Source organism: Rissa tridactyla, chromosome 5, assembly GCF_028500815.1.
Source record: "Rissa tridactyla isolate bRisTri1 chromosome 5, bRisTri1.patW.cur.20221130, whole genome shotgun sequence".
In the NCBI taxonomy this organism is placed as follows: domain Eukaryota; kingdom Metazoa; phylum Chordata; class Aves; order Charadriiformes; family Laridae; genus Rissa; species Rissa tridactyla.
Genome location: NC_071470.1, coordinates 27,224,646 through 27,249,611, shown reverse-complemented (window position 1 = coordinate 27,249,611; position 24,966 = coordinate 27,224,646). Strand labels below are relative to the sequence as shown.

General features: G+C 42.5%; 1 protein-coding gene across 2 annotated transcripts; it reads right to left on the bottom strand.

The window, feature by feature from the left end:
* Positions 1–13: 13 nt before the first annotated feature.
* Positions 14–24,801, bottom strand: NSG1 (neuronal vesicle trafficking associated 1). Of its 2 annotated transcripts, XM_054204011.1 has the most exons (5): positions 24,338–24,789; positions 23,608–23,758; positions 19,947–20,063; positions 8,293–8,403; positions 14–2,934 (listed from the first exon to the last, which is right to left on the bottom strand). In XM_054204011.1, the coding sequence occupies exons 2-5, from the start codon at positions 23,734–23,736 to the stop codon at positions 2,734–2,736; spliced, it is 558 nt and encodes a 185-aa protein (XP_054059986.1). In that variant the 5' UTR covers positions 23,737–23,758; positions 24,338–24,789; the 3' UTR covers positions 14–2,733. The 2 variants fall into 2 exon arrangements, with proteins under 2 accessions (XP_054059986.1, XP_054059987.1); XM_054204012.1 differs by lacking the exon at positions 8,293–8,403 and having other exon boundaries at positions 24,338–24,801.
* Positions 24,802–24,966: the final 165 nt, after the last annotated feature.

The following is a 24,966-nucleotide window of genomic DNA, read 5'->3' as shown; positions in this document are numbered from 1 at the left end:
TAGCCACTAGTGCAGAGGGGGCTGACAGCATTCATTTTAAATCCCTTTATGGAACATAAATCCCCACTTAATCCCGCAAAGAACACAGAAACCTTTGCAAGTGCCGGTAAGAAAGCCACAAGCTGGAGCCCAGCTCACATAAGGAAAAAAACCAAACAGGACAATGGTTTTATCGTAGTCTCCCACACATCAGCGATGAAGGTTCCAAGTCCCGCTCCCAGCGTGCAGACCAGATCAAGAGGAAACTGTCACTGTGCAAAAGCATCGGCACCCTCTCAGGCTGTTAATGCAATGACACCACTTTGGCACACAGGGACCGCTTTGCACGCGTAGGAGCTCAACTCCTAAGCCTTTCAAACTCCTCCAGGCAGAGATCAGGCTGATTTAGTAATAATGATAAAAAGTCAACTAAAAAGCTTTACTTCTAGGTGAAAAGAGAGAATACACCACAAACAGACTGTGCCATCAAACAGATGTTCTGAGATGTCAGAACAAAGTCAAAGGACAGACAATATTAAAGCCAAAATACTCAAAGTACTAAAACGGGGAGCAAAATAAAAGATCTCAAAACCAACTGCACAGATGAATCAATACATTCCCTCCTCTTAAATCAGAGGAAAAAAATGGTTTTGACTTCAAGAAGTATAATCAATCTCTTTCTCCTAGATGGTAAAGCTCAGTGGTTTTTAATATTTATTGTTATAAGAGAGAAAAACAAGTTGTTTCTCATCAGTATTTACTTGTGCATTAAAGTTTTTATTGTCCTAAATTTAAGGGGAGATGTATCATGAATCATTTCTATGTAGGACACTCTGGGGGGACAGATCTTTCCATCTTGTAAAATCTGAAATGTCCTCTGTAAAGATGTTGATATGAATGGTGTGGTTTGCTATCGCTCCTCTGAAATGTGTACTTCTATACATTATAAGCAACAAGCAGCAGCATCCTTATTCTGTACTCTGCGCAGAGTGAAAATGTCAAAAGTTACATGTGAATTGAATTAATTACATTCAATAAAGCATATGCCTATTAGAAAATACAAACATGGTATGTTTTGAATATCTTAATGTAAGCTTGACGTTTTTAAATGCAAAGAAAAATTTGGCACACAATTTATTGCTTTTTATGCATTCCACATACCATAACGACTTAATAAAAAGCCTTTTACAGCTATTACTGTGTAATGCACGTTTCAGATCAAACCGAGAGAATTAAGTAACAGTGGTTATTTTTACTGTATTGTTGATAAAGTAATTCTACTAGAGAAAAAAATAAAGGTAGAGCTGACCATGTTTGTTCTACTATAGATCTTGATGTTTTCCCTTCATACTAAAAAAAAAAAATAAATAATCTAGAACTTTTGACATGTCCACTACACCTTGTCCCATTCAAGTTACATGAAGAAAAAAGGTGACTTGCTTGCCCAGATGCTTCACACACTTACTTTGTCCAACTGTTAAGTTAATAAGATGTCTCTTTTTTGTAATATATATTTAAGATTTATAATAAAAATGAAAACATGGTTTCACACAAAGAATAGATAAGTTTGTAATTACAATGGAACTTTTAACGTGCATCCACAATACTATGTTCTTCTACATCTTCTCCCCTCCCAAGCCATACATAAACAGTTCTACTCTTCACTCAGGTTCACATGTAGCTTTAAAACAGCCAGTTGTGTTATCTAATATGCTATTGTTTCGCTCGTGATGCTCTGTGTTTTAAAAAATACCAAACTGCAAACCATACATAAACTGAAAGCTCCGTCTAATTCGTAAAAAGGGAAAATGTTAATGTAATAAGAAGAGAAAATTTAGACATATTACTCCCTCAGCTGTATCCAACAAATTACATAGTGGACTACATCTACTGTGAAGAGGCTTTCTGCCTCTTAAGTATGATCAAAAGATGTCATTTCTCATTAGAACATCCCAAACTGTATATTTTTTACACTATCCTCAACATCCATCACTAAAACTGCCTGTGTTTTTTTCCATAATGTCTATCTAGTTTGTGTTTCAGTGCACATCCGTACCAAGATGCTAAAGCCACAGTGGAAATGCAGTTAAATCCTGTTGACAGCAAGAATAAAACATTGAGCATGCCTTGTTGCAGAGAACTTCATTATCACTTACAAATAAACAACAGTAAAGAAAACGTAAGAAAAATGCTACCCGACAGTGTCTTCCTCCATACAAGTCATTACATTATGCCCTTGATATCAATGCTGACTAGCATTCTTGCTTGAGCCAAAACTAATTATTAAATATAGCTTTCAGCTAAACAAGAGATCACTCTAGTTATGGCTGGGGTGTTTCAGTTTGCAAAATGACAAAGAATAAAAAAAAATTAATGAATAAAGTATCAGTTCAGACAACAGAACACATGATTTCTCTAAGGTCCAAGCCCTGAAAATCCAGTGAAGAAATCTGTCAGTATCCAATAAACTGCAAGAACATATCTAATATTGGATTTTTTTCTTTTTTAACATTGAAAATGGTGTCAAAGCTCTAAAGCAATGCTGATATGCACCTTGTTTTATGCCCATGAATGTTCTGCAGCAAGTTTTTGTTGTTTTTTTTTTTTTTTGCAAAGCAGTATCAGCAAACAGAAGCAATTGCACCATAAACATGAGTAACCTCTAAATTATCCATAATTATATTTAATGAAAAGTTCCTTAAAGTCCCTTAGTTACCTTCAAATGACATAGATGTTAATAATTAGCTTATCATACTAAGCTGATTTCTCAGCAGCTTCAGTCTCCTGTTCAGATAGTTTCTCTTCTGACAGTACCGTCATCCACGGGGACACTGAACGCGTGATGGTTTGTTTGGCCAGATTGTAGTGGTTTATGACTGTGTAAAATTTCCCTCGAGCACTGGAGTCTTGTTCGGAGTAGTAGTTTTCCAACCCAGCTGGAATGCATTGATTATTCTGAAAAGAAAATCCATCACTTAGATTACAGATATGGCCCCACACACACCACAAGGAGGTTAGTTTCTTTTTCTCTTTTCCTTTTAGTCGGAGGCAACATTGGCTTTCTGTGAGTCAAGAAGCAACATACAGCAATTAACTACAGTGTTGTCCTACTGTGTTCAAAATGTTCTTCCCTGCCATCCTTCAACTGCTCCTGCATTTGCCAGAAGACCTATCTGGGTTTATGTGCCAGAATAATTAACATACAAGAAACACGCCTGCCTAAAATTACTTTTCGAAGTACTCAATCTCTAGTTCCAGCCATATTGTGCTGTTTTTTCCTCCCCACCTAGTTCCAGCTGTTTGGGATACGACTACAGATGGCTGCATCCTACCCTTAGATTAGCTGCAGGCACTTAACTCTCTCAAATATGGTGTTTTCAGTCTGAGGGACAGAAATTAATAGAGATATATTGGTGCCAAGGAACGAACAGTTTTATAGCCCAGTAAATAAGACATACAGGGAAAACATTGTGGGTGGCCAAGCTTATGTGCAAGCGCGTACACACATACAAAATACTTCACTCTTGATTGTCAGAAAGATGTAGCCAACAGTAGGCTTTTAAAAAGCTATCTTTAGCTATGGGACTACATTATTTAATTTCCCAGAAGTGTAAGAGTGCTACACAGAAACTGCTCGATGCTCAGAGCTTTTGGAAGTGAAATACCTGATTTTAGAGAGTTAAATGCTAAGTAGGATCCAAACTTTGCCGTCATCTTAAAAACCAAAGTGAAGGTGCGCGTGCAGTGCATTAGTCAGCAGGTATCATCTAGCAACCGCTCCAGTGATGATGCGGTAAAAGCCTACGAAACAGCGAGTTGCACTGAAGGGGAAAAAAATGACTTAAGACGTATCCTGTGAGCCCCTGGGTTTTGCTCCAGAAGGTTGGGGTCTCTCCGCAGGTCCCCTGCTGTATCTGCCACTCTTGCCTGATACCGCAGAGTGCTGGGGCACTCACCTGGGCAACTGATTGACCCCCTAAAATATAAGCTATGAGTAGCTGCAGCTTAAGAAAAAATAAGTTTAATCATTTCCACTCTGACTGTTTTAAAAAGAAATAGGCTGTTTGGTCTTCCTGCTTCCAGCCCTGGAAGACTAAAATTTACAATACTGCAGCACAGCAACTTTGAACTGCCACTGTTCTCACAGAGCCTGGCAAACAAAACTTAATATTGCAGATTTCTGAGCACAAAAACACATGCAGAGATGTCATGGGGTTTAGGACCAGACGCTATCTCAAATGTGTCCACGTGTCCACATTTATTTTTGTGTTGACTCTTGTCCTTCTCAGAAAAAAAAAAAAAAAAAAAAAAAAAGAGAAAAAAACCCACAGAAGTGGCATAAACACACACCAGTAACAACAGGCTTTTTGTAGTCACAACAGGTTTAAAAGATAAAGCACAAAATGATTGCGGAAAGATCCAGCGGACAGTCTTAGCTTAATATAATTAATATTAATTAGCTTAATATAATATAATTTTGCATCCTAGAAATGTTAAGAGTAAAAAAAAGTATCAAAAGGTATAAAAGAAAAAAAAAAAGCAAGACAGCAGGCCTACAGGTAGTCTTACGACCCTGCCAGCTGCCCATGAATACGATCTTGTGGCAAATTTGAGTGCTGAAAGAAGACTCGCCAATCACAAGACCAACAGCCCTCCCACGGAGCCGACACCGCGGCGCTTCCAACCTGCTTGTGCGATGGAAGCCTGGATAAGCGACAGACTCGCGACAGCACTCAAAGCCACCACATCCACCCAGGTGCCGTTTATTCATTATCTTTTGTCAACTTAGCAGCCAGGGCAAATCTTCCCTCGCAGTTTTGTTTGGAGTAGCACTACGGAGCAGACGGGATTTCACCCCGGCTAAGCAGACACTTGGGCCTGATCAGCACCGTTAAAGTCCATGGAGGTTTCCCCATGGTAGTAATCATCGTATATGCCAGCTGCAAAAACCATATTTTTAAAAAAAATAATAATCCAGGACAACTCTGGAATAGAGCTATTTGATGTGCGTGTTCAACTACATCATCTACATCAACGATGCCTTCTTCTGGAAGTGTTATCCATGCTTTATCTGGAATAACTGACACTACTTCCAATGTGATAAAATGACTAAGAAGTACATAGACACAGACATCTTTGTAGTGATTATTTCACCCAGTCACGGGATGTAGTCACAATTCTAAATATTTAAAATGGAAGAAGGAACACAATCCATTGATCTAATGAAATCTGCCAAGGAAATGCAAGCAAATATAATTATTAGTGCTGAAGACAAGCCAAGATTACTGCCAGTCTAACAAAATGCCACAGTATCTTTTGCTGCTTTTAGAAGCCATTTGCTTTGTAACAGGCAAAATGACTCAGTAACGTTGTTTTTTGTAGTCACAAACACACACAACATCTGACAGAAGAGCCTAAAGAAACACACAGCAGAGATTCCATCCCGACTGCGTTTTTGCTCCCCAGATTTCATGCTTCTAGAAAAGACGGGAAAAACCTCCCCGTTTACTCATTGCTCCTTGTGTACTGCCCAAGCCACGCAGCATTCGGGAGTGACTGGAGCGATGGCAACTGGTGCCCATTCTCTTCCTGCTGCCTGCCCGAGACCTTCAGCTTATGCAGAACATTTCTCTCCAGCCTTTTTGTTTGTTTCCGTGGTTCCCAGGTGAGAGAAGTCAAAAGGAAAGCCACGAGGAGACACCGGGATGCTCCAGAGTGAGTCACCAGTCTCTGGTTTCTTTCACAACCCTTCTATTTCAGAAATTAGTTAAGGTTAAGGCTTTCAAAAGCCTAACCAGAGAAAATCCTGGTTGCCAGTCTGTATCTGGCTTTTGGTCCTTGGACATAAAGACCCCAGTGGTATCCACTTTAAATAGTATCTTCTGTCGTATTCACTTTGCTGGGTCAGGAATTCCAAACTTAATAGCTGGCAATCTTGTCTTTAATGCATTGAAATTACTTTGTTGTAGTGTCCATGAGTCTGACAGAACGCAGGTGCCTTGGCAGGGAAAGCTAAAGGGTAACAGATGCAGTATGGAGCACACTGAAGCCCTGCAGAAATTCCTCCAGGATGTAAGTGCACTCAGGTCTTTGAGGAATACTCCGGTGAGTCCCACCAACAGCCAGTGAAGAGCGCTTCAGAGGAGTGATCTACACAACAGCAGTATCAGGGCTGTGTCAGAAAGCTTGAGCAAGCACAAAACTGAGGCTGGAGCAGTTTAAGATTGCCATACAAAGGAAAATAAGCACCTTTTTAAGCACACCTTCATGCCCTGGATGTGTAGGACAGAAGAAAGGCTGAAAACACTGAAACCTTTGGAACTGCTCCATGTAGGAAAGCATCAGAGCAGAGAAGAGCGAGTCTGACTCACAGCTGCGGTAGTTCAGCCTTTATGCCTTTGGGCTTCCTATGGCAGGGGACACCTCTGCCCTTAACCAGGAAATCACATCAGCATCCAAAGCCTGGTGACATCCCAGCCAGAGAATGTTGTTGAGTCCACCTGAAGCACAAAGCCAGTCCAGAGAGACATTGGTCACAAGGTGACAGACTTCTTCGGCTCTCTTAGGACATCTGTGCCAGGCTATGCCATGATGTATTATGGACGCTCCCCAAAAAAGATGCAAAGGCAGCAAATACAAAATTCATGCCAACGCCGGTAGTTTCAGGCCTCGTGTCATTTCTTAACATGTTTATCCTGTAAAACTCTGAAGAGTTACATGACCAAAGATGCTGTGTCTCCTGGCGTTATGCCACCGAGCAGCTAGGAAACCACCTCCGCAAAACCCAACACCCAGAGGGTAACAGTAACACAGCCCTGGTTGTGCTGCACCTTAAAAACAAAGCATGAGCTATGGATCTTCTGCCTAACTTCTGTTTCAAATGCAGCGCCCGAAGGAGAGAAACCCAACCAGACTCTGATCACAGTGCAACTGAAATACAGCTGAGAAACTGTTCTCTTCTTAAATGTTTGTGACACTAGGAAGAAGCCAGAAGGCTGCAACTCAAAGGAAAGGACAAGGTGGCATGAAAGGAAGCAGAAGCAGCAGACTGTTACTAGACTTATGACAGGAGCATGTAACTGGCCATTCCTGTCAAGTCAGGATCACATCAAGATAGGCTTGGTAGGAACATACAGTCCTTTTTCCAAATTGCTCAAAGCCAAGAGAAAGCTTAGGAAAAAAGGGCCCCTGAGCCAAGAGCACGGAGGGGTTTCAGTGCTTGCCTGAGACAACACAAAAAAACCAACAGCAGAACCAAAAGCTGGATCTCCTGAGTTACAGCCAAATATTTTAATCACAGTAGCTTTTCCCCTTGAACCAAGGGAACGCAGTAACCTAAAACTGAATGCCTGGAGCCACGTTAATCCAGCAGGGCATCGCTGATTGTAACTTTGGACTAGATTCTTGTAAAGATATTCACATGCCCGAAGTGACAGAATCCAAAGTCCTGAACAGGATCGTCAAGGAGTGCTGAGGCAGCTGTTCCTTCTTAAATCCTTTTGAAGATCATGCTGGGTACCCACTTGATTCATTAGGTGACTAAATATTCTTAAAAAATTAGAGGGAAGAATGCCATCATCACTGCTACTTTTCTTATCTAATTGCAGCCAAGTTCAATCCTACTAAATTTACAATGGAGAAATCAATGTTACCTTTCTGACTTTCAGCCCAGGTCTGAGCTGAGAAGCCAGCACTACCATCTCGCAGAATAAGTGAGCCCCAGCCTCCCTTTTGTTAGAACCAGTATTTTTTCCAATAACTGTGTTTTCCCTTTTTTTGGCATCACTTTTGGCCTGTGGCAGTAGGACTCGGAGGTCAGTGTTCTAGAACAAGAAGTTCTTTCTACAAAAATAACCCTAAGGTAACTCTGCTACTCTTAATGAGAACATCACTCTACTGCTTCTTTGACACGTATTCCAGAGTCATTTTTTTGTCCTCCAGGTTTTATCATTCTCCTCTTTCCTAAGACACACGAATTTGGAGGGACATGCAACATTAAACCATATGACCCAATAAATGAGGGCTTTGTCCAGACAGCTGCAGATGAAGTAAGTTTGAAGGACACTGGTGTTGGGACTTCTGCTATATTTTCAATGCTTAAAGCATTAGCAAAGTAACATTACGAAAACTGTGCAATAGTAGAACCTCAACTATAAATTAGGCAGAAAAAAACCACAGCAGGATGCACACTAACCTATGAAACCAAACACAAATTTCTATGCAATACAGCATGACTTAATCAAGGTTATGCAGAAAACAACACAGAGAATGTTAAATACTCTTCTATTTTTCTAGAATGTGTATGTGATTTACCTTGAAAACAAATCCTTCTGGACAGGTATGATCATACTTGTAAACCTTGTAGACTACCAGAAATACAACACACGTTAAGAACGCAAGGGCAAAAAGGACCAGCACAGTTACCTGTAAAGAAAGATAAAACATGCTCATGTTAGTAATGCACTGGTTATTACATGTCTGTTTGTTACTACAGGCAGCAGAAGGCAGCTATGAACGCACTTTTACAGTAAAATCAAGCAAAGAATAAAACCAGCTTCTTAATTATTGAGGGAGAACAGGGAGGCAGCACGTAAGTGCTTCCATCTCCCCCTTCTCGGAGAATAAAGCGGATGATCTGGTCAGTGGCCTGTTGCCTCTGTACTGCAAGGCTTTTTTGGCTGCATTCCTGTTCAGTGCACACGTGAGGCCAGAAGGACACAGCAGCTCGGGTCTGCAGCTTTTTCAGTATCTGGATGATGTAAATGTAAGTCTAGTTTATGTCAGCTGATAAGCATGTTTGTCTTCCTTGTGCCTGTCCAAAAATGGAGTCGGGTGACAGTAAGTGGCACAGGTGTCATCCAGATAATACAAAGGTGACTCTAGCAGGGCAAGGAGGAAGTAACGTCTGCCCTCCCTTGTTAGGATGAGAGTTTGTTGCGCCTGCTATGAACATATGCATAGTTACACCAGTAGCCTGCATGCTTGGCTGCTCAATGCTCCTTACTTCATAGGTTGAAACAGCACTTCTTCATCACACTGAGACTGCACAGGAATAGCTCACTGCCAGGTCCGTAAGGGAATACACCGTGTTCAACGTCGGGCTAGCCTCGAGGAGTTCTGTTGCACCTCCTTCCACAGCGCTCACAGAGAAGCCATTACAGACTGCATTACACAGCACTGGCTTTTCACCGTGTCCTTAAGTACCTCTCCGGTCCTCAATTTGGGCAGGAGGAAAACCCAAGATACACTTTAAGCTGAATCTGAAATCAGTGTCAGTACCAAGCTAACCTTTCCCAGGAATAAAGTCTGAGCAACTGCAGACCAGCAGCCCAGATGAGATGGGAGACAGAACTACCTCTAGAACTACCTCACCCCCTGACAAGAGAAAGCACAAGATTTTGGCTTAGCAGTTACGCTGCAAAGCTCCCTAATTCAGACCCACTTTTGGAGAAGGTGTGAGCTAAGCAAATATTCATTACCTGGAAGAGTGTCCCAGATGTGTTTGTTTATTATTCTAAAGTTTCTACTGACAGACAAATGAATAGCTTGAGGAGATTACAGATTAAGAGTGGTTGAGCATTTTTTTTTTTCTTTTTGGCAAGTTAGAAAGAAACCAGCATGTGCTCCAGCGTAAGAAACAGTAATAAACAGAAACAAACAAGATTATGTGATCAATTAAAACAAAGTATGATATGATCTAAATTTTAAAGGAAGAGGAGTAAACCAGCTCCATACTCTTCCTAAAAAGAGAATTTAGGCACAGTAGTGTCACTTATGCAAACAAGAATAATATGGTATTTGAGAAAGCAACAAAAAAATTTGTAGCTTTTCATCTTGGTAAAAAAACCATCACACACCCCCTTTACAATAAACCCCAGAACTAACAGCATCTGCAACACTGCAAACTGTGTGAGGCAGCTGGACTGGTACACTGAAGGACTGAAATGAACTTTTAGGGACGTCTCATGCTGGGCAAGCGAACTTCACCGTGGGCAGACAACAGCCAGTGCTGAATTTCCTGGCAGAAACAAGGTTGGGGAGGATCGTGTACTGCTGAAGCCAAGGATTTTATAAAAATTTTCCATAGAAAAAAGCAAAAAAAGGAGGGCCAGAGAAGAGGCAGGGAGAACTGCAGATCAGAAAGTAATCTAGCAGAAGAAATGTAGGTATTAATGTAACAATGCCAATTGAAACGAGACATGCAGCAAAGGACCTTTCTGGTTAATAGCAACATCTTCATTTTGTCAGAACAGTCACTGGATTGCAAAAAAACCCCAAAAAAATCACAGGCTTAATTACCCTCCAAAAATATCACACTGACATCAATTTTCAAATCCAATTAGTCTTCCCCCAAGTTTGTTACTCGTTTGCATACACAAAGGTTAACACGGATAGATCACTCTGTCTTGCCAACCTCCTATTTTCTGCTCACATGTCCCACGTCTCAGTATGTCCTCCATTAAGCCAAAGAGATAACACACATTTTCCTTCCTGGTCATTCTCTGTGGCCCAGATTAGTAATGAACATAATCTCCCCCCCTTTCCTGGCCAAGCCATGCCCTAGCCCAGCCATTCTCATGTGTTTTTAATCAGACCTCTCCTTTTTTTCTTCTACTGTTGTTTGGGGCCCTTTCCCGTGTTTCCTCAGCCATCCCACTCACCACCCAACCATCTTCACGCACCCTGGTTTGGCCTAAACCTTGCATCCCATCTTCCAGTGTTTTCCCCTCCCCACAACTGTGACGAGTCTCATTCTCTATTCTCCTCCCAAAATTCTCCTTGCACTCCAGGCACCTTTCTCCCCTAAGCTTGCTGTTCCCACTTGGGCCTCCATGTCCCACCTCCCCAACCCCTTGCTGGTGTCTCTAAGTCCCACATACTGCCTGTGTCACACTGTACCCGTATGCGGATGCCCACGGTCCACCTGCCCCACCAGGCCAAGGAGCCCTAACCATGCCTGGGCACCAGCGCAGGTCTGCAGCCCTGTCTGCCCATGGGCACAAGGACTTCTTCCCCTACTGAGCTCCAGCTCCAGAAGATGAGGAACCAGAAAGAAGGGAGCACTCCTCACCCAGGCCAGCAGCTCTACAATACACATGGCCTGGCCCAAGTTGCAGGTTTTGGGTCATTCACTTCCCACTGACTCAAAGCGTATGTTATCCTGTTCCTTTTGCTCTGACAGTCACTGCTCTTTCCCTTAGAGAAGAAACAGAAAACAGAGACTAGCAAGAGGGGACAGAAAAGATAAAATCCAAATGGGATTATTGCTGAGGCTCCCCATGCCCTGCAAGATATATTCCACACTGCCTTCCAGAAAGGCTTCTCTCTCCAGGAGCACAAGTCTGTGCCACGGGACACGGACACCAAGCAGAACAATCGCTATGGTACGGGTCAAATCAGCTCACGTTTGTCTCCTCCACAGACAGGCATAAACAGTTTAAAATGCTTTGAAAAAGATTCTCAAATTTCAAAGCATTTTAACCATATTCCCTGGACATCCTACTAGCAAGGAATAGTAGAATTACAACATTATTTCCCATTCATAACCATTCTGACATACAGATGAGGCCTCAGGAACACTCTGTAAAGCTAACAAGCTATTTTGTAGTTGAGGCCAAATATTTTACAATAGAAAAATATTTGTGTTTCCACAATCACTGCAGAATCACTCTCTCCAAGGCTCTGAAACTGTTTTGGAAAGTAATTATGTTTTCTGAAAGAGGTCAAAAACCCAGTGTTGTGTGGATTCGTGGAGCCTGGCAAGTTGCAGAGTCACAACCTCGGGGCTGATTTGCTGAGATGTGGAACATTTACTTGTCTCATCGATGTACGTGGAGCTGGAAGTTCTCACTGCTTGTACAAGTCACGCCCAGCACAGTTCTTCCACTGACACACAGTAAGCCACTGGGAAGGGCTCTCAGGGCTCTTCGTTCATAACTCTCATGGAATCTTCCTCTCTCACTTACTATATTTCCTAATGTTACTAATTTTGGTATTAACGTGTAAAATTTTACTCATTATATCCAATAATTTGCAACCATACTCCATTTGCAAATCCCTAATCAAGTAAGCTTGTCTCCTTCCTTTCAGAAGAGATGCTCCCTTCCCCTTACCATCCTTCAGGATACCAGTAACTTCTATTTACATGAAGGACGGTTGCACATTCAAACATCACAGGTGGAAAGAAATACATCGCTGGATTCCAAGGTGATACCAATCACCTGTTAATCCAATCCACTTCTCCCTTATAAATGGAAAATCCTTCCCTTTCTTCTAATAACCATTTTCTTCACTCTCATGATCACCTACCACCAACGGTCCACGGCTGTCAGATCACTTCTAACCTGAGACAGTCAGCTTCCCTCCCCTGCCAGTAACGCAGTGCGACCCTACCTCTCTGCTTCACCTTAGAGCCCTCTCCTCCCAGAGGCCTTTCAGAAATAAAAGCATGGGAAGAGGGAAGGCGACAAGCTGCTCTTTAGACCACAAGTGCTACCAATGCTGTCATTTTATTGCTTTCTTCCAGAGCAACTTTGCATACTCACTACAAACCAAAGGAAAGTTATTCTCTTCTTCCTACCGAGGCACTAGCAGCAACTTGCCCTCTTCCCCTCTTGAAGGTAGGAGAAGATACAATTCATGCGCAAGCACCGCTCCCTCTCTTCTAGAGGGAAATCTTGAATTTCTTCTCCTTGTGGGTAGCCAGCTGGCTGAGTGCAGGACCCCACACAGTGGGAGCAGAAGTCTTTTGAATTACTATGATCACTCACTGCCACGTACATCCTGCAGAACTCCAAGGTGCCTGTCACACCACACCAGTGATGGGCTTTTAAAATACTTTTTATGAAACAACTACAAGATAGCACAAACAACCGTTTCTTTTAACTAGGACCTCAAAGTGTAGTTTTGTTTTCATCTTGAGAGTGTCCTTTAAAGTTGGTTTTAAGGGGATCTGGCAGCAAAACTAAGTGAAAAGAAAAGACGACAAGATATTACGTATGTTGCAGATTTTTTAATAGATTGTAAGTGAAGAGCAGAAGGACAATGTCTAGCCAGAAGCCATTACAGTAATCGAAATGAGAGATGACTAATGAATGAACTAACTGTACCCACAGCAAAAAAAAACTGTCTTCAGTCTCTGTAAGCATTTAGCCGAACAAACGAGAAACTCACCAGATCTGACAGCTACACCAACGTGCAAACAGCTCGTGATAAGGCTTTACCACCAAGATCTGCTAGATCTTCCCAGTCAGTCCACCCTACTTTGCTACAGCTGCAAAACACTGAAAGCTCTATTTTCTCAGCCCAGCTACTGCATTCTCCTCCTTCCTCACTTTGCTAACATTTATTGTGCTCCCTTTTTAATCAAGCCAGAGTATTATGGCAAAATTCATTAATTGCACCAACTGTGCTAGGTTGTCTTCACACCCTTTCCCGGCTCCTGACCCTTTCTGAACAAATTACAAGCCATGTTTCAAGGCATGCACAAGTCTGCCCCTTTTGCTCCTCTTAGCTTTATCTCCTTCCATTTTGCCTGTATCCTGCTGTCCCGCTACAGCCTGTGTGCCACCTGTTTTCCCTCTGTTTTCACCTCCACTCTTCTCGTCATGCCTTCTCCTCTTCCCTGAAATTCTTTCATTAACCTACTCTTACTGTGCTGCTTTGCACCTGCTTTGCTTCGTGCTTTTCCTTCCATCATGCACCTTTCAGCATACAGTCCCACCTAGGAGCGTTCCTATAATCACGAGAAGTGAAACTAAAGTGGAACTAACAAGACATGCAGTAATTTTCACTGCTCAATCACTAGCACTTGGTCACCTCTCATCTCTGCTCTACATCTATGCATTATCTATTTCAATTGCAGACTCCTGGGAACACAGCTTTCATTTCTGATTTGTCTCTGAAGTGCTAGGCACAGACGTGGTGCTAGCACCAAACAAAAAGAGTGAAGACATACATTAATAGAGCAACTTCCGTATGAAAAGATTTATAACCAATCTATGCTTTGCTCACCAGCGAAATGCAAAACCCTCTGGGATGAAATACAGCAACTCTGTACAACCATTTAGGACAGGAAATTGAGATTATTGCTACCCAATTTAAACTACAAGAGAATTTTAGGCAGGCAGACTGTAATTACAATAGATTGCGTCTGGCTATATCTCACAGACTAAAATTCGTAAAACACCACATTGACTTCCCTGCAAATGGCCATGACCTCCATTTCACCCCTCTCCACGAAAATTTCACGTCTCCAGCTGCACAATGCCCTCTACCAGCGTGTTAGAGAACACTGAAATCAGCTTTCCACTTGCCCTAACATTCCTGCTTTTCCAAAACTATATTCTTGTTTGCTATTACCTGGGCCTGTCCCTAGAACTATACATGAAAACATGTCCGAAACAATGCACTTAAGGGTTAAGAAGTTATCAGTTTGAAGTAAAAGGCAACATGAAAGAAAAAAAGGAACAGTCACATCTATACATGCAACATTTGACTCGTATTCATTTACAATTAATACAAATCATACGGAACAACCCAAGTTATATAGAACAACCTGGCACAATTTCCCATACTTGCTACAGGAAGTAGCATACATACATACATACACACACATAGAATACGCCCAATGACTCAAAGGACAACCGGGTGCCTCATGTCAGAAGAGTATTTCTAACACCACATGTCATGTTTAGCTGTATGACTGGTATCTATGTATTAAACTCCTTCACCAGAACATTGCCATCAAACGTTTGTGCTCAAAGAGGATGATAGTTTTGGGGTAGACTGTACAGAAAAAGCAGGAGAAATCAAAAGACTGTCCATCTCAAACAGAGATGTCGAAGAGGAAGAGAGGCCTGGACGCTTACCTGGAGATGACTGGGAGTAGCAGCAAAAAAAGCAGATTCATGAAAGACAGTAACTGAAAAGAAGCTACAGACCCAGTGCTTATTAACAGTGACAGTGCAAGACAACAGAACCAGCCTGCAAGGGAGTCAATTAGTGAAACCTGAGGGAGATACCTATAGACAAAAACAGGTTAACAAGGCAGTGGCCTTGAGCACCTAGCGCTGTGGCTTAACAGAGTTGTTCATGACAGTGTTCCCATCATTTTCCATCATATGGCACCATCTATTAGTTTCTTAACTACCGAGATCTGAGGAAGCAGTTCAAGAAACCCTGTGGCCTGGAGATAAGAACCTTGTTACCTTCCCATATAAACCCAGAAGACATTACTGAGGCCAGAAGAAAGGATGGAAAACGCTACTACAGAAGAGGAAAAAGTCTCTATGTTAAGTGTTGTATCTGGAGAGACCCAAAACATCTTCTGTGTCACCAGAGTCATTGGTTCTGCTTCAAGAAAAGGATTTGTAATGGATACAATGGCAGAGGACACCTGACTTGGAGCAGCGGAGCTGCTGTTAGGCATCCACTTTACTTACATCTTCCATCTCTGACTTTAAAAACTTCCTTTTAGCCAAGAATTTAGCAGGAGGATCATCAATGTCGTATCAGAGAATTACTAAACATTTAAAAAAATGGAAAAATGTCAGTTGCCATGCAGTGCTTTACTTACATCAATTGTTTTAAAATAGCAGTTACACTGGAAGAAGAATCTCCTTTATTTTTCTTGCTTGAAGTAACAACAGAAAAATTCAAAGCCTGCCAAATACTTATACTTGTGAGCAACTTTAATCCTGTGAGTAGTCCTACTGAAGAAAACAGAACTACTCATGGCAGTAAGTACCTGTCACTCTTCCAGCACTAAGTGACAGACACAGAATATACTTAAGGAAGTGATATCCCATACAGGAATCAGCTGACACCTCATGCACCTCAGAAACTTTTTAAGTGGGAAGAAAGAGCTACTCAACACACAGAATAATCACACAGAAACAGAGAGAAAAGTATTTTCCTTGTCTGATTATTTTTGCTGCAATCATCATCATTGGTATTACTAAGAACAGGTAAAAAAGTCTTGAGGCAGAAACATGTTTTAAAGGATGCCCCTTTAAAGAGATCAAAAAAGGAATATTTAAATATGTATTGCATGTTTTTGCAGTCTTAAAATGACCAGGTAGAACTGCGAGAACTGATTTTGAAAGGAAGTCTCGATTCCTCTTCCATAACCTCATGCAGACATTTCAACAACTACTTGCTACTTGATAGTACGTGGCTTGCACCATATGGTCTTACCACAGAAATAAGCTTGAGGCTTTGGCTCCGCAGTTAGATGTATGTAGAGATGTCAAGGATAAAGGCTGAAGAACTGAATTGCCTTTGAATAGAACCAAATCGTTGAAGGCATACCACAGCTTGGGTTTATTTAAAGGCTTGAAATTTATCGGGAAACATAAGTGTTTGCTTTCAAAATACTTCTGAATGTTCTTTATTCAGGTTTCCCCAAAGACAGAAAAACATCTCACGCTTCGATACAACAGACATTTTTGTGTTTATGCACAACTGTCAATTGTAGACCAATTCAATGGGTGCCAGAACAGACATCCTACTGCAAAATCCAATTGGAGTTCGTAAAAACGCTGCTCTGTCAAGGGGGAGGCAAAGGTTTGGCTTTGGTAACTGATACCATCAATTTTCTCCTGCAATAGCTTCCTCCTATGTCCTGATTCATAAGACTCCTTCAAAATGACATTTCCAGCCTTGTTACATTATTCTGTACAGTGAATAATTTATAGGAGAAAAAAAATCTGCCTCGTTCAAAGTTGCTTTCCAGATGTGAAGGACCAACTCCCCACACAAGCCTACATTGTTCAAAGAACAAAAGCAAGACTTCTATTTCTCAATGAAAAATAATCTTCACTGAAAAATCATATCTTCCTTGGTGCGGTTAGTGCCATAAAACTAAATTAAGACAACACGGTTCTCAGGATCAGGAAGTCTTCACATTCTTCTGACAGATCCTGATTTGAATTCAGAATGTGGCTTCATACAGGAAAATTATACTTGCAGTTTTCTTTGTAAACATTCCCCGCTCTGTTGTAATAACTGTGGTAATGTGGATCAAATGCAGAAAATACATTTTATAATTTCTTATTCACCCAGCTGCTAAAACACCAAATGATCTACATGACATACACACATGCTGGAGTTGCTTCATTTGTTATAATGTGTAATTTCTCAAAAACAGCTTTAGATGATCTGCACTGCTGAATCCCAAAAATGCAATCTGCTTTGTCCTTATTTAAGAAGTACATCTTAGAATACACATGTGAATTATTTGTAAATATGACTGACTTCTTTTATTTTTAGCACAACATTTGGGCTGTGTCTTGTGAGAAGTTTATGCATCAGTGATGTACAATATTAAAGTCATTAAAACAGCATCTGAAGCTTTTTTCATGAACACAAGCCAAAGTCAATATCCTACCAGTTAAATAATGCATTTCATAATTATAGCAAATATTTAATTTTCAAACAAATATCCTTTTGCTCTCTCAGAATCAACAGCAGCGGTTAACATGATGGTTCACAATTAATAAGGACCCAGGAGAAAACCTCACACAATCAGTACTTTTCATCTACATATTTATGAAATTTCATCAATTATTCATGTAATATTTACTACTGGGAGTGGTGAATATGACTATCATCCCTGACGGAGAACCAGTCAGTTCTCTTTAAAATGTTGCAAGCAGCATAATTCAATTCTAAAACTGTTAGATAGAGATTAAGGGACATTTTTAGGATCTGAACGTTCTGCGTGAAACTATTGTTTTCAATTAACTGAACCACAATTTTCCTAATTGATCAACTCCCACACTCTTCTTTTAAAGCCTAGACTTACAGCCACAGTGTGAATCACCCTGCAATTCCCAAGAGATACCAAATCTTACCGAAACCTCTCTCTGATGCAGTAGTTACCTAGCAGCAAAACCTAGCAACCCCGTAGTATGAGATTAATCCCAGAGGGATCATCATAAAGTAGTATCTAAAAGACATTTTATTTAAGTATGCCATCCAAAGGTATATAAAACGCAATGCAGAAATGCTCAGGCTTCTAACTGTTCAGTTATACAAATTAGAAAAGATGACCCAACAGCACAACAAGCTATTTATTTGTTGTTCAGCGAGGTCTCATTTGCTCAGCTCTCCCAACAAAGACAGAAAGAACCCAGATCTACAAAGGGATGTGCAAAACATTTAGATGCAACTGAGATATTCAAAACCCATCCTTACTACAATTTGAGCGATGAAATCCCTTAGTCCCTACACTTAGTGGATACGTGCAAAATTCCTCAGGCATAGGTTCTGCTCAGTTGCTTGGAACCAAAGTCCTAGCAGGGTACCCAGACTAAACACTGTCTCCTCTGTCTCTTCTACAATGTAGTAAGCATTTCCAGATCACCTCAGTGTGACCAGGACACGCACAAAAGACAGCCAGACAGAAGTCCTCCCTGTTCTGAGCTGTCCATCTGCATCTTACCCAACAATAGAGTGTGCACAACCCTCACCTGAGAGCATGGGGATTACTCCCAATGACTGGTACTATGGTGCCAGGAGGAGAAAGAGAACCTTTGTCAGAATGTAGCATTTTCCCTGAGGGATGGGATGCCCTTGCTCCAAATCCAGGAATAGAAAAACTGGAACTAGGTTTATTACCGCCTTAGTAAATCCCTGCCACACCCCATAACATCTCTTATTAGCTACATGGGGTGGTTCCCCCCACATCTTACTGGGAACCTACATGCTTCACTGTATGGCTGAAGACTCCACCATTTGTCCTGGCAATACCCTGCAAAGTTCTTTTGCAAGTGTAGCCTAAAGCATCTAACCCCTCCTTGACACTTCACTGTTTGTTGAGCATGCTCCAATTCCACAGAGAGCTGCAGATACACTTGGGAGGTAGGCTTGGGCCTGGGCAGCTTTTAGAATCACCGGTCAGGCACAGCTCCTGTGTTTTATTCTTCAAATTACAGAACTAGAATCTTTGGGTGTGCCCTAAAACTTCTATCATGCAAACAGAGGTCAGAAGTGTGCAATATAAAGAGAATATACTTCTTTATTGAAACTCTGTATTTTTCCCTCCTACTAAACATTAGGCTTTGCAAATGTATTTGTACTTGTGTACTGAGCAGTGTGGTTACCTACGGTTTAAAAACGCTTTGGCATCTTTAGGTAAGATGCCAAATTAACAGCACTGAAAAGCTGCAGTCTTCCTTTGTTAAGGGAAAAGGTAGGAAAGCATGAGCTGAAGTGACAACTTTCCTGCTTTGTTTTACTTACACAGAATGAGAAAACCTACCCTCCAGTGACATGGATGGGGGAAAGGTAATTCAATCCTTGCACCAGTTAAGCTCTCAGCTTTCCTTGGGGACCACTAAAGGGAGTAATAGGGGTGTGGACACTAAAGAGTAAATCTGAGTCAGATTCTTGCTGAACTGCCATCTGCCAGTAACAGTCGTCACCAAGCTGTAAGATACAATTGGACCTGGAAAACTGATAGCAAAGAGCTCTGGTATACATCCCTGAGCTGCCAAGTCATACGTTTGACTATAAAAAAAAAATACATAATCGACTATGACAGTGCTTTTAAGATAATGGTTTGGCCACAGTGAAAAATGACAAGCCAAAAAAAACCCATATACTCCTGTGGTTCCTGTCCTTCAACACTAACAGGAGCTTCATCCGTGCCACGAGAACTACCTGCGTGCAGCCCACATACAACCTGGCCAACCACATTCTGAAACCCACACGCTGACAGAAGTGCCTCTGAATTCATCTGCCACTGAGGGATTACAAGCAATAATGCTGCAAGATGTGCTTTTGCTTCTAATTGATAAATACTGACCTATTATAACATCGAGTTTATTTTTCTCATGGCCAGCTATACCCCCACAACAGCCACTCTGTTAGTTACAGCCAGTTTTGACTACCATCAGCAATTGATTTTAAGCACTTCTGTGAGTACCACCGAGTCATTAACACCTTCAGATAGCACTGCTTACCTTAAATCTTTCTGAAACCCCTTCAGTGATGCTGATCGTGAATTCAGCTATTTTAGGAGTACGGAACTTTCCCTTCTTGCGATCCGGTTCATATTCTGTTTTCGTTTTGACCACAACCTGTTTAAAAAAAAATAAATAATCAAAAAGCTGTCAGCTGAAACTGGCCACAGGAATCTTATTTATTCATTAACTCTTTTTTTACCTGCTTACAAGTGCATCTAGCACAATGGTTTTTCTACCCCCACTTTATGCAATTCTTCTTAGGAAGCTCTAAGCTGTTAGTTATTTTTCCTACCATAGCAATCATCAACTAAATTATCTCTCAAAGTGGTTCTGATAGACCTACAGAAGGCTTGTTATGCAACAACTTCACAAACGATCAATTTTTTCCGCTGTGGTGGTAATGCGCTGCTATACTAGGCAAGCACCTAACTTAGTTCAAATCCAAGTCATGAAGCTTCCCGCTTTGTATAATTTGAAAATAACCACCTCCATTTGCTTCAGGAGATCTCATTATTGGGATTTCAAACTGGAGACCAATAGGATGAGATGAGTATTGAAGAGTGCCCACAGAAATGTTGCAGATGATGATACTGCCAGCAGCCATGTTCTTTGATGGCAAGATTTTGAGTTTAAAAAAAGTGAAATGACCCATCTAGTTGCTATTCACTATGTGACAGACTATAGCTCTTGGCACTCTTTATTTTTAACATCTAACTTTTGAATTATCAGCTGCAAGCAGCAAGATGCACACAAACCCTTGTGTTAATGAGGTTTCTTTAAACACCCAGGGCTCTTTAGCTTCAGTTTATTCCTTGCTATGAGCTATTGCCCCAAGCTACGCAATTTAGCACCTTACCTGTATTCCTAAAATATTCATTACGTCAGTCATCTCTTTAGTGCTCTCCTAGGCATTCTAACTGTACAAAATTTTCACAAACCTAACCTATTTGCCTCATTTTTGCCTTCTACAATTTTTCAGGATCTTTTTCGTCTACAATTTTTCAGGATCTTTTTCAAAGTATCACTTCTTCAGGTAGGCTGCAGTTTATCATACCAACAGTGCTAGTAAGATTTGCTCGACTTTCTCTGTTGTTACAAAGAATAAATATCTAGATGCTTTTAGATTTTCAGAACCAGATTCTATCTTTAGAGCAGGCCCTGGTATCAATAGCAACTACATTATTCTGAAAATAAGACTGTGACACTCACAGGTAGCCAGGTACTGAAATTAAAGCTTTGGGTTCCCCTCTCCTCACTTCCCTGAAACGGTACCTAGAATGTGTAACTGTACCTAGACGCAGTACCATAAAGCTTATTAGACACTTTTACAGCATTATACACATACGCGCAGGACATAGCTAGTTTCTAAACCTATTTCAGCTAAAATTAATAGGATAACAATTTTAACTGTGTAACTTCATGATTGTTCAACAGCACCACGGAAGTAAAACGTCTGAAGATTTCTGGAATGTTTTTTAACATTTTACTTCCCTTCCTCCCCCCATTTACTTTGCATAATCTCAGGCAACTCAAATCAGATTCAGCTGACACTGAACATACAGTTCTACCTGCTTGGTTATGTAATGTCGTCTTTTGTTTAACATACCTAAATATGAATTTAAATCAGTTCATTCCTTTAATTTAGAAGCTGTCAAAATCATCAAACTCTTAGCGCTGTAGGCACTACTGTTCAAGAAGTTATGCTTCACTGCCACACTGGAATGCTGTAAGCATAGATATATGAAGTATGTGCTCCTATTCATTATACATGAGTGTCTTCATACTTCAGAATTTGATGTGTGTGTCAATCTTGACTTAATACTGTTTCTTTTTTTCACATCAGTCACTCTACTACTGCCTTGGAGCCTGTAGCAATCAGTAAAGACACACTGACATGACTAACCAGACAGAGGGAAACAAGTAGGACCAATAAATACACGTTTTTATTTTTCCCCCTCTATGTTCGCAAAAGGAAAGGAAAGGAAAGCTAAAACACAAACAGACAGTGGAAAGTGCAGAAAAGCCAATCAAGTATTCCTTTATTTAAGCTTCTATCCCAGTTGTACAGTTGCTTTCGTTAGAGGCAAACATCATGAAGGTGGGAGGAGTTCCGCCCCATTCTAGCAGGAGCAATCAGGCTGGCAGAGAACCTCCTGGGTTCACTAGAGGCTCCGCTCAGGTTAAAGCTATTACCATACAGGTCCCTACTTCAGACTTCTGCTTAGCAGTGCAGTAACGCAACAAATTCCTTTGGATGTTGGTCCTTGGTAATCGGTTATATCCAGTCACTAGTTGGCAGGCGTATCAGACGCTGTAAGACCTAACTTGTTTTAAAGCCTTAGGGTGCAATTTTGACCTCAGTTACAAGATTTACACCTATGTAACCGAGGGCAGAAAACAGACCCTCAGGCTCTCTAACAGCTGTTACGACTTACTGCATTTATGCCTGCCAACTGGTCACCACACAAACACAAAATGATGCTGATAGCAATTAAAATGGAGGTCACAAATTTATCTGTATTGCCTACAAGCAACATCCTACCAAGGCAAATTTCACAAGCTAAAATTCTTTACCCCAAGATAAGATTATATGATTTTTTTTGAGCTATGAGGAACGTACAGTTATTAGTTTATCTATAAGCAGAATTGAGCTCATGAAGGACAAAATGCTGAAAATAAAAATCAGCATGAAGATATTACTGATGATTTTCCAGTTAAATTTTGCATTTTTCATAAACTGCAAAGCTTTTTTGCCAGATGCATTTGTGAGAAATGTGCAAGTAAGTATCCTTCTAAAATAGGATACTGAAAAACAGAATACTGAAATATCTTTAAAAGTATCCTACTACTGTATGCCTTACCTGTAGTAACACTTAACCAAATTCTTTATTGTGAGCAGAATAAACATACTTACAGGCTATCACATCCCCTTCCTACATACTTAAGATTAAATCCTTAGTAATCAAGACATGTAATGATGAATCCAGGACGCACATTTCCCTTCCAACCTGTAAGCACCATGTTGGACTGCTCCCTTCGAGTTACGGAGCATCTGAATCACCTATTTGGAGGGTTCTGAACCAAATACGTTGACAAGGAGAAAACTCGGTGGCCTGTTCTCATCTTGTTATTTCAGGTTGTCTGGGGCTAGCATTTATTTCCTACTGAAGCACAGAAGGAATATGGAAGTTCTTTTTCTCTGTGGCCAGTCTGCATGCTTACATCTTGCGGAGACATAAAGCAGTGCTTTATCCCCTCATCAGGGGGGGCTTTTTCTGGACAGAGAAAATTCACGTCGTTCACAAAGAACACACAGTACCTTCCAGATACAAAAAAGAAAGATACAGAATATGAAGGGCTACGACAATACTGCATAGAGAAGGTTGCATTTGTATTTTTATATATTTCATGCAGCAGCAATGAAATCTGTATATGCTTATTCCTAACATTTCCCACTGCTTTTTAATGCAAATCACTACTACTAGATTTTCATCAGCTTAACCGTTACGGTTTTTTTACCCAGAGGGAACTAGCATGGCTTAAAACACTCTGTATTTCTTGACATTTCTAAGCTGCTCGTTACATGTAACCTATTCTTTTGTTGTTTGCCAGAGATTTGGGTGTGATTCTCCAGGGTGGAAACTAAAGCCTACTGTACCTTATCAGGAGGTGGGAACTGGAGCTGATTGACATCCAGGGGTGTGATCAGGGGGATGGTGTCAAATCCATCCTCCAAAAGGGGCTGCTTTGTGCTCTTCTCGCTGAAATTATTCCCCAGTTTCACCATTCTTCCAGGATAGAGGGATTTTCTGCTGGCGCACACAGGCACACACACAACAGAAACGCAAAACGTCAGAAACTCGGGATGCGCCAGACCTTTCCCCAGCCCCCGGGGAACCCCAAATATCTTACGGAAAAAGAAAATTACGCATTGGTCTCTGTGACTCAGTTGCGTTTTGGGAAGTAAGAGCCACTGCTTTTATTGTCCAAGTTAAAAAAAAAAAAAAAAAAGGCACATCAAAAACCCAAAGACAACCCAAAAATCCCCGCCACCTTAGCCTGATCCGAGCGACGCCTCCCCTTCACGGCCCCGGTGCGGCATCGCCCCTCAGCCCGCGGGCTCGGGCGGGCTCCAGTACCGGCCCCCGCCCCGGCCCCGCCGCCGCATCTCCCCGCCCGCCCAGCCCCGGCTCCCCCCAGTGCCTGCCCCCGGCAGCGGGGCCGTGCCCGACGGGATCCCCGCGCCCCCCTCCCGCCGCACCCCGCCATGGCGCTTCCCCGGCCTCCCCTCACAGGGGACAACGGCCCCCCCGGGCGGGCGGGCGGCGCCCCCGCCGTTCACCGCCCCGGCTCCCGGCGCGGTGCGAGGCGACGGCCCCGCCACTCACCGCCGCGGCTCCCGGCCCTTCCTCGGGGGGCGGCGAGGCGTCGTTCCGCCGCGGCCCGCGCAGCAATGGCGGAGTGGGGTGGGAGGGGGCGAGGCGGCGTCTCTCCCTCCGCGGGGCGACTCGGGGCGGCCGCAGCGCCTGGGCCCTGAGGCAGCCGCCGCTTGGCTGAGGGCAGCTCTAGAGCAGCAGCGGCAGCACAAAGGGGATGAGGCGGGCGGCTCCCCCCAGCCGGCGACTGGCGCAGCGGCAGCAGGTGGAGGAGGAGGAGGAGGCGGCCGGGGGGACGGGACGGGACGCGCCGCCCTCCGCGCCCCTCCCCTGACGGAGCCGTACGGTACGGTGCGGTACGGGGGCTACCGGCTGCTGGGGCGGGCTGATGCCCTGCCCCTCACGGCAGCCCTCTTGCCCCTGAGGTGGGGGTCTCCTGGCCCGGCCGCCCCGCCCCAGCGGAGCCCCGGCGGGGATCAGCCCTTGCCTCGAGCGGGGAAACGGCGCTACGTGAGGGGGCTCGGCCTCGCCTTCCCTGCCGGCGGGGCGTGAGGCGGCGAGAGAGCCTGGGGGGGAGGTTGTCGCCGGTCGGTTGGCTTCGTCCTTCGCCCGTCTCCTTTTTTTTGCCCCCTCCAGCCGTT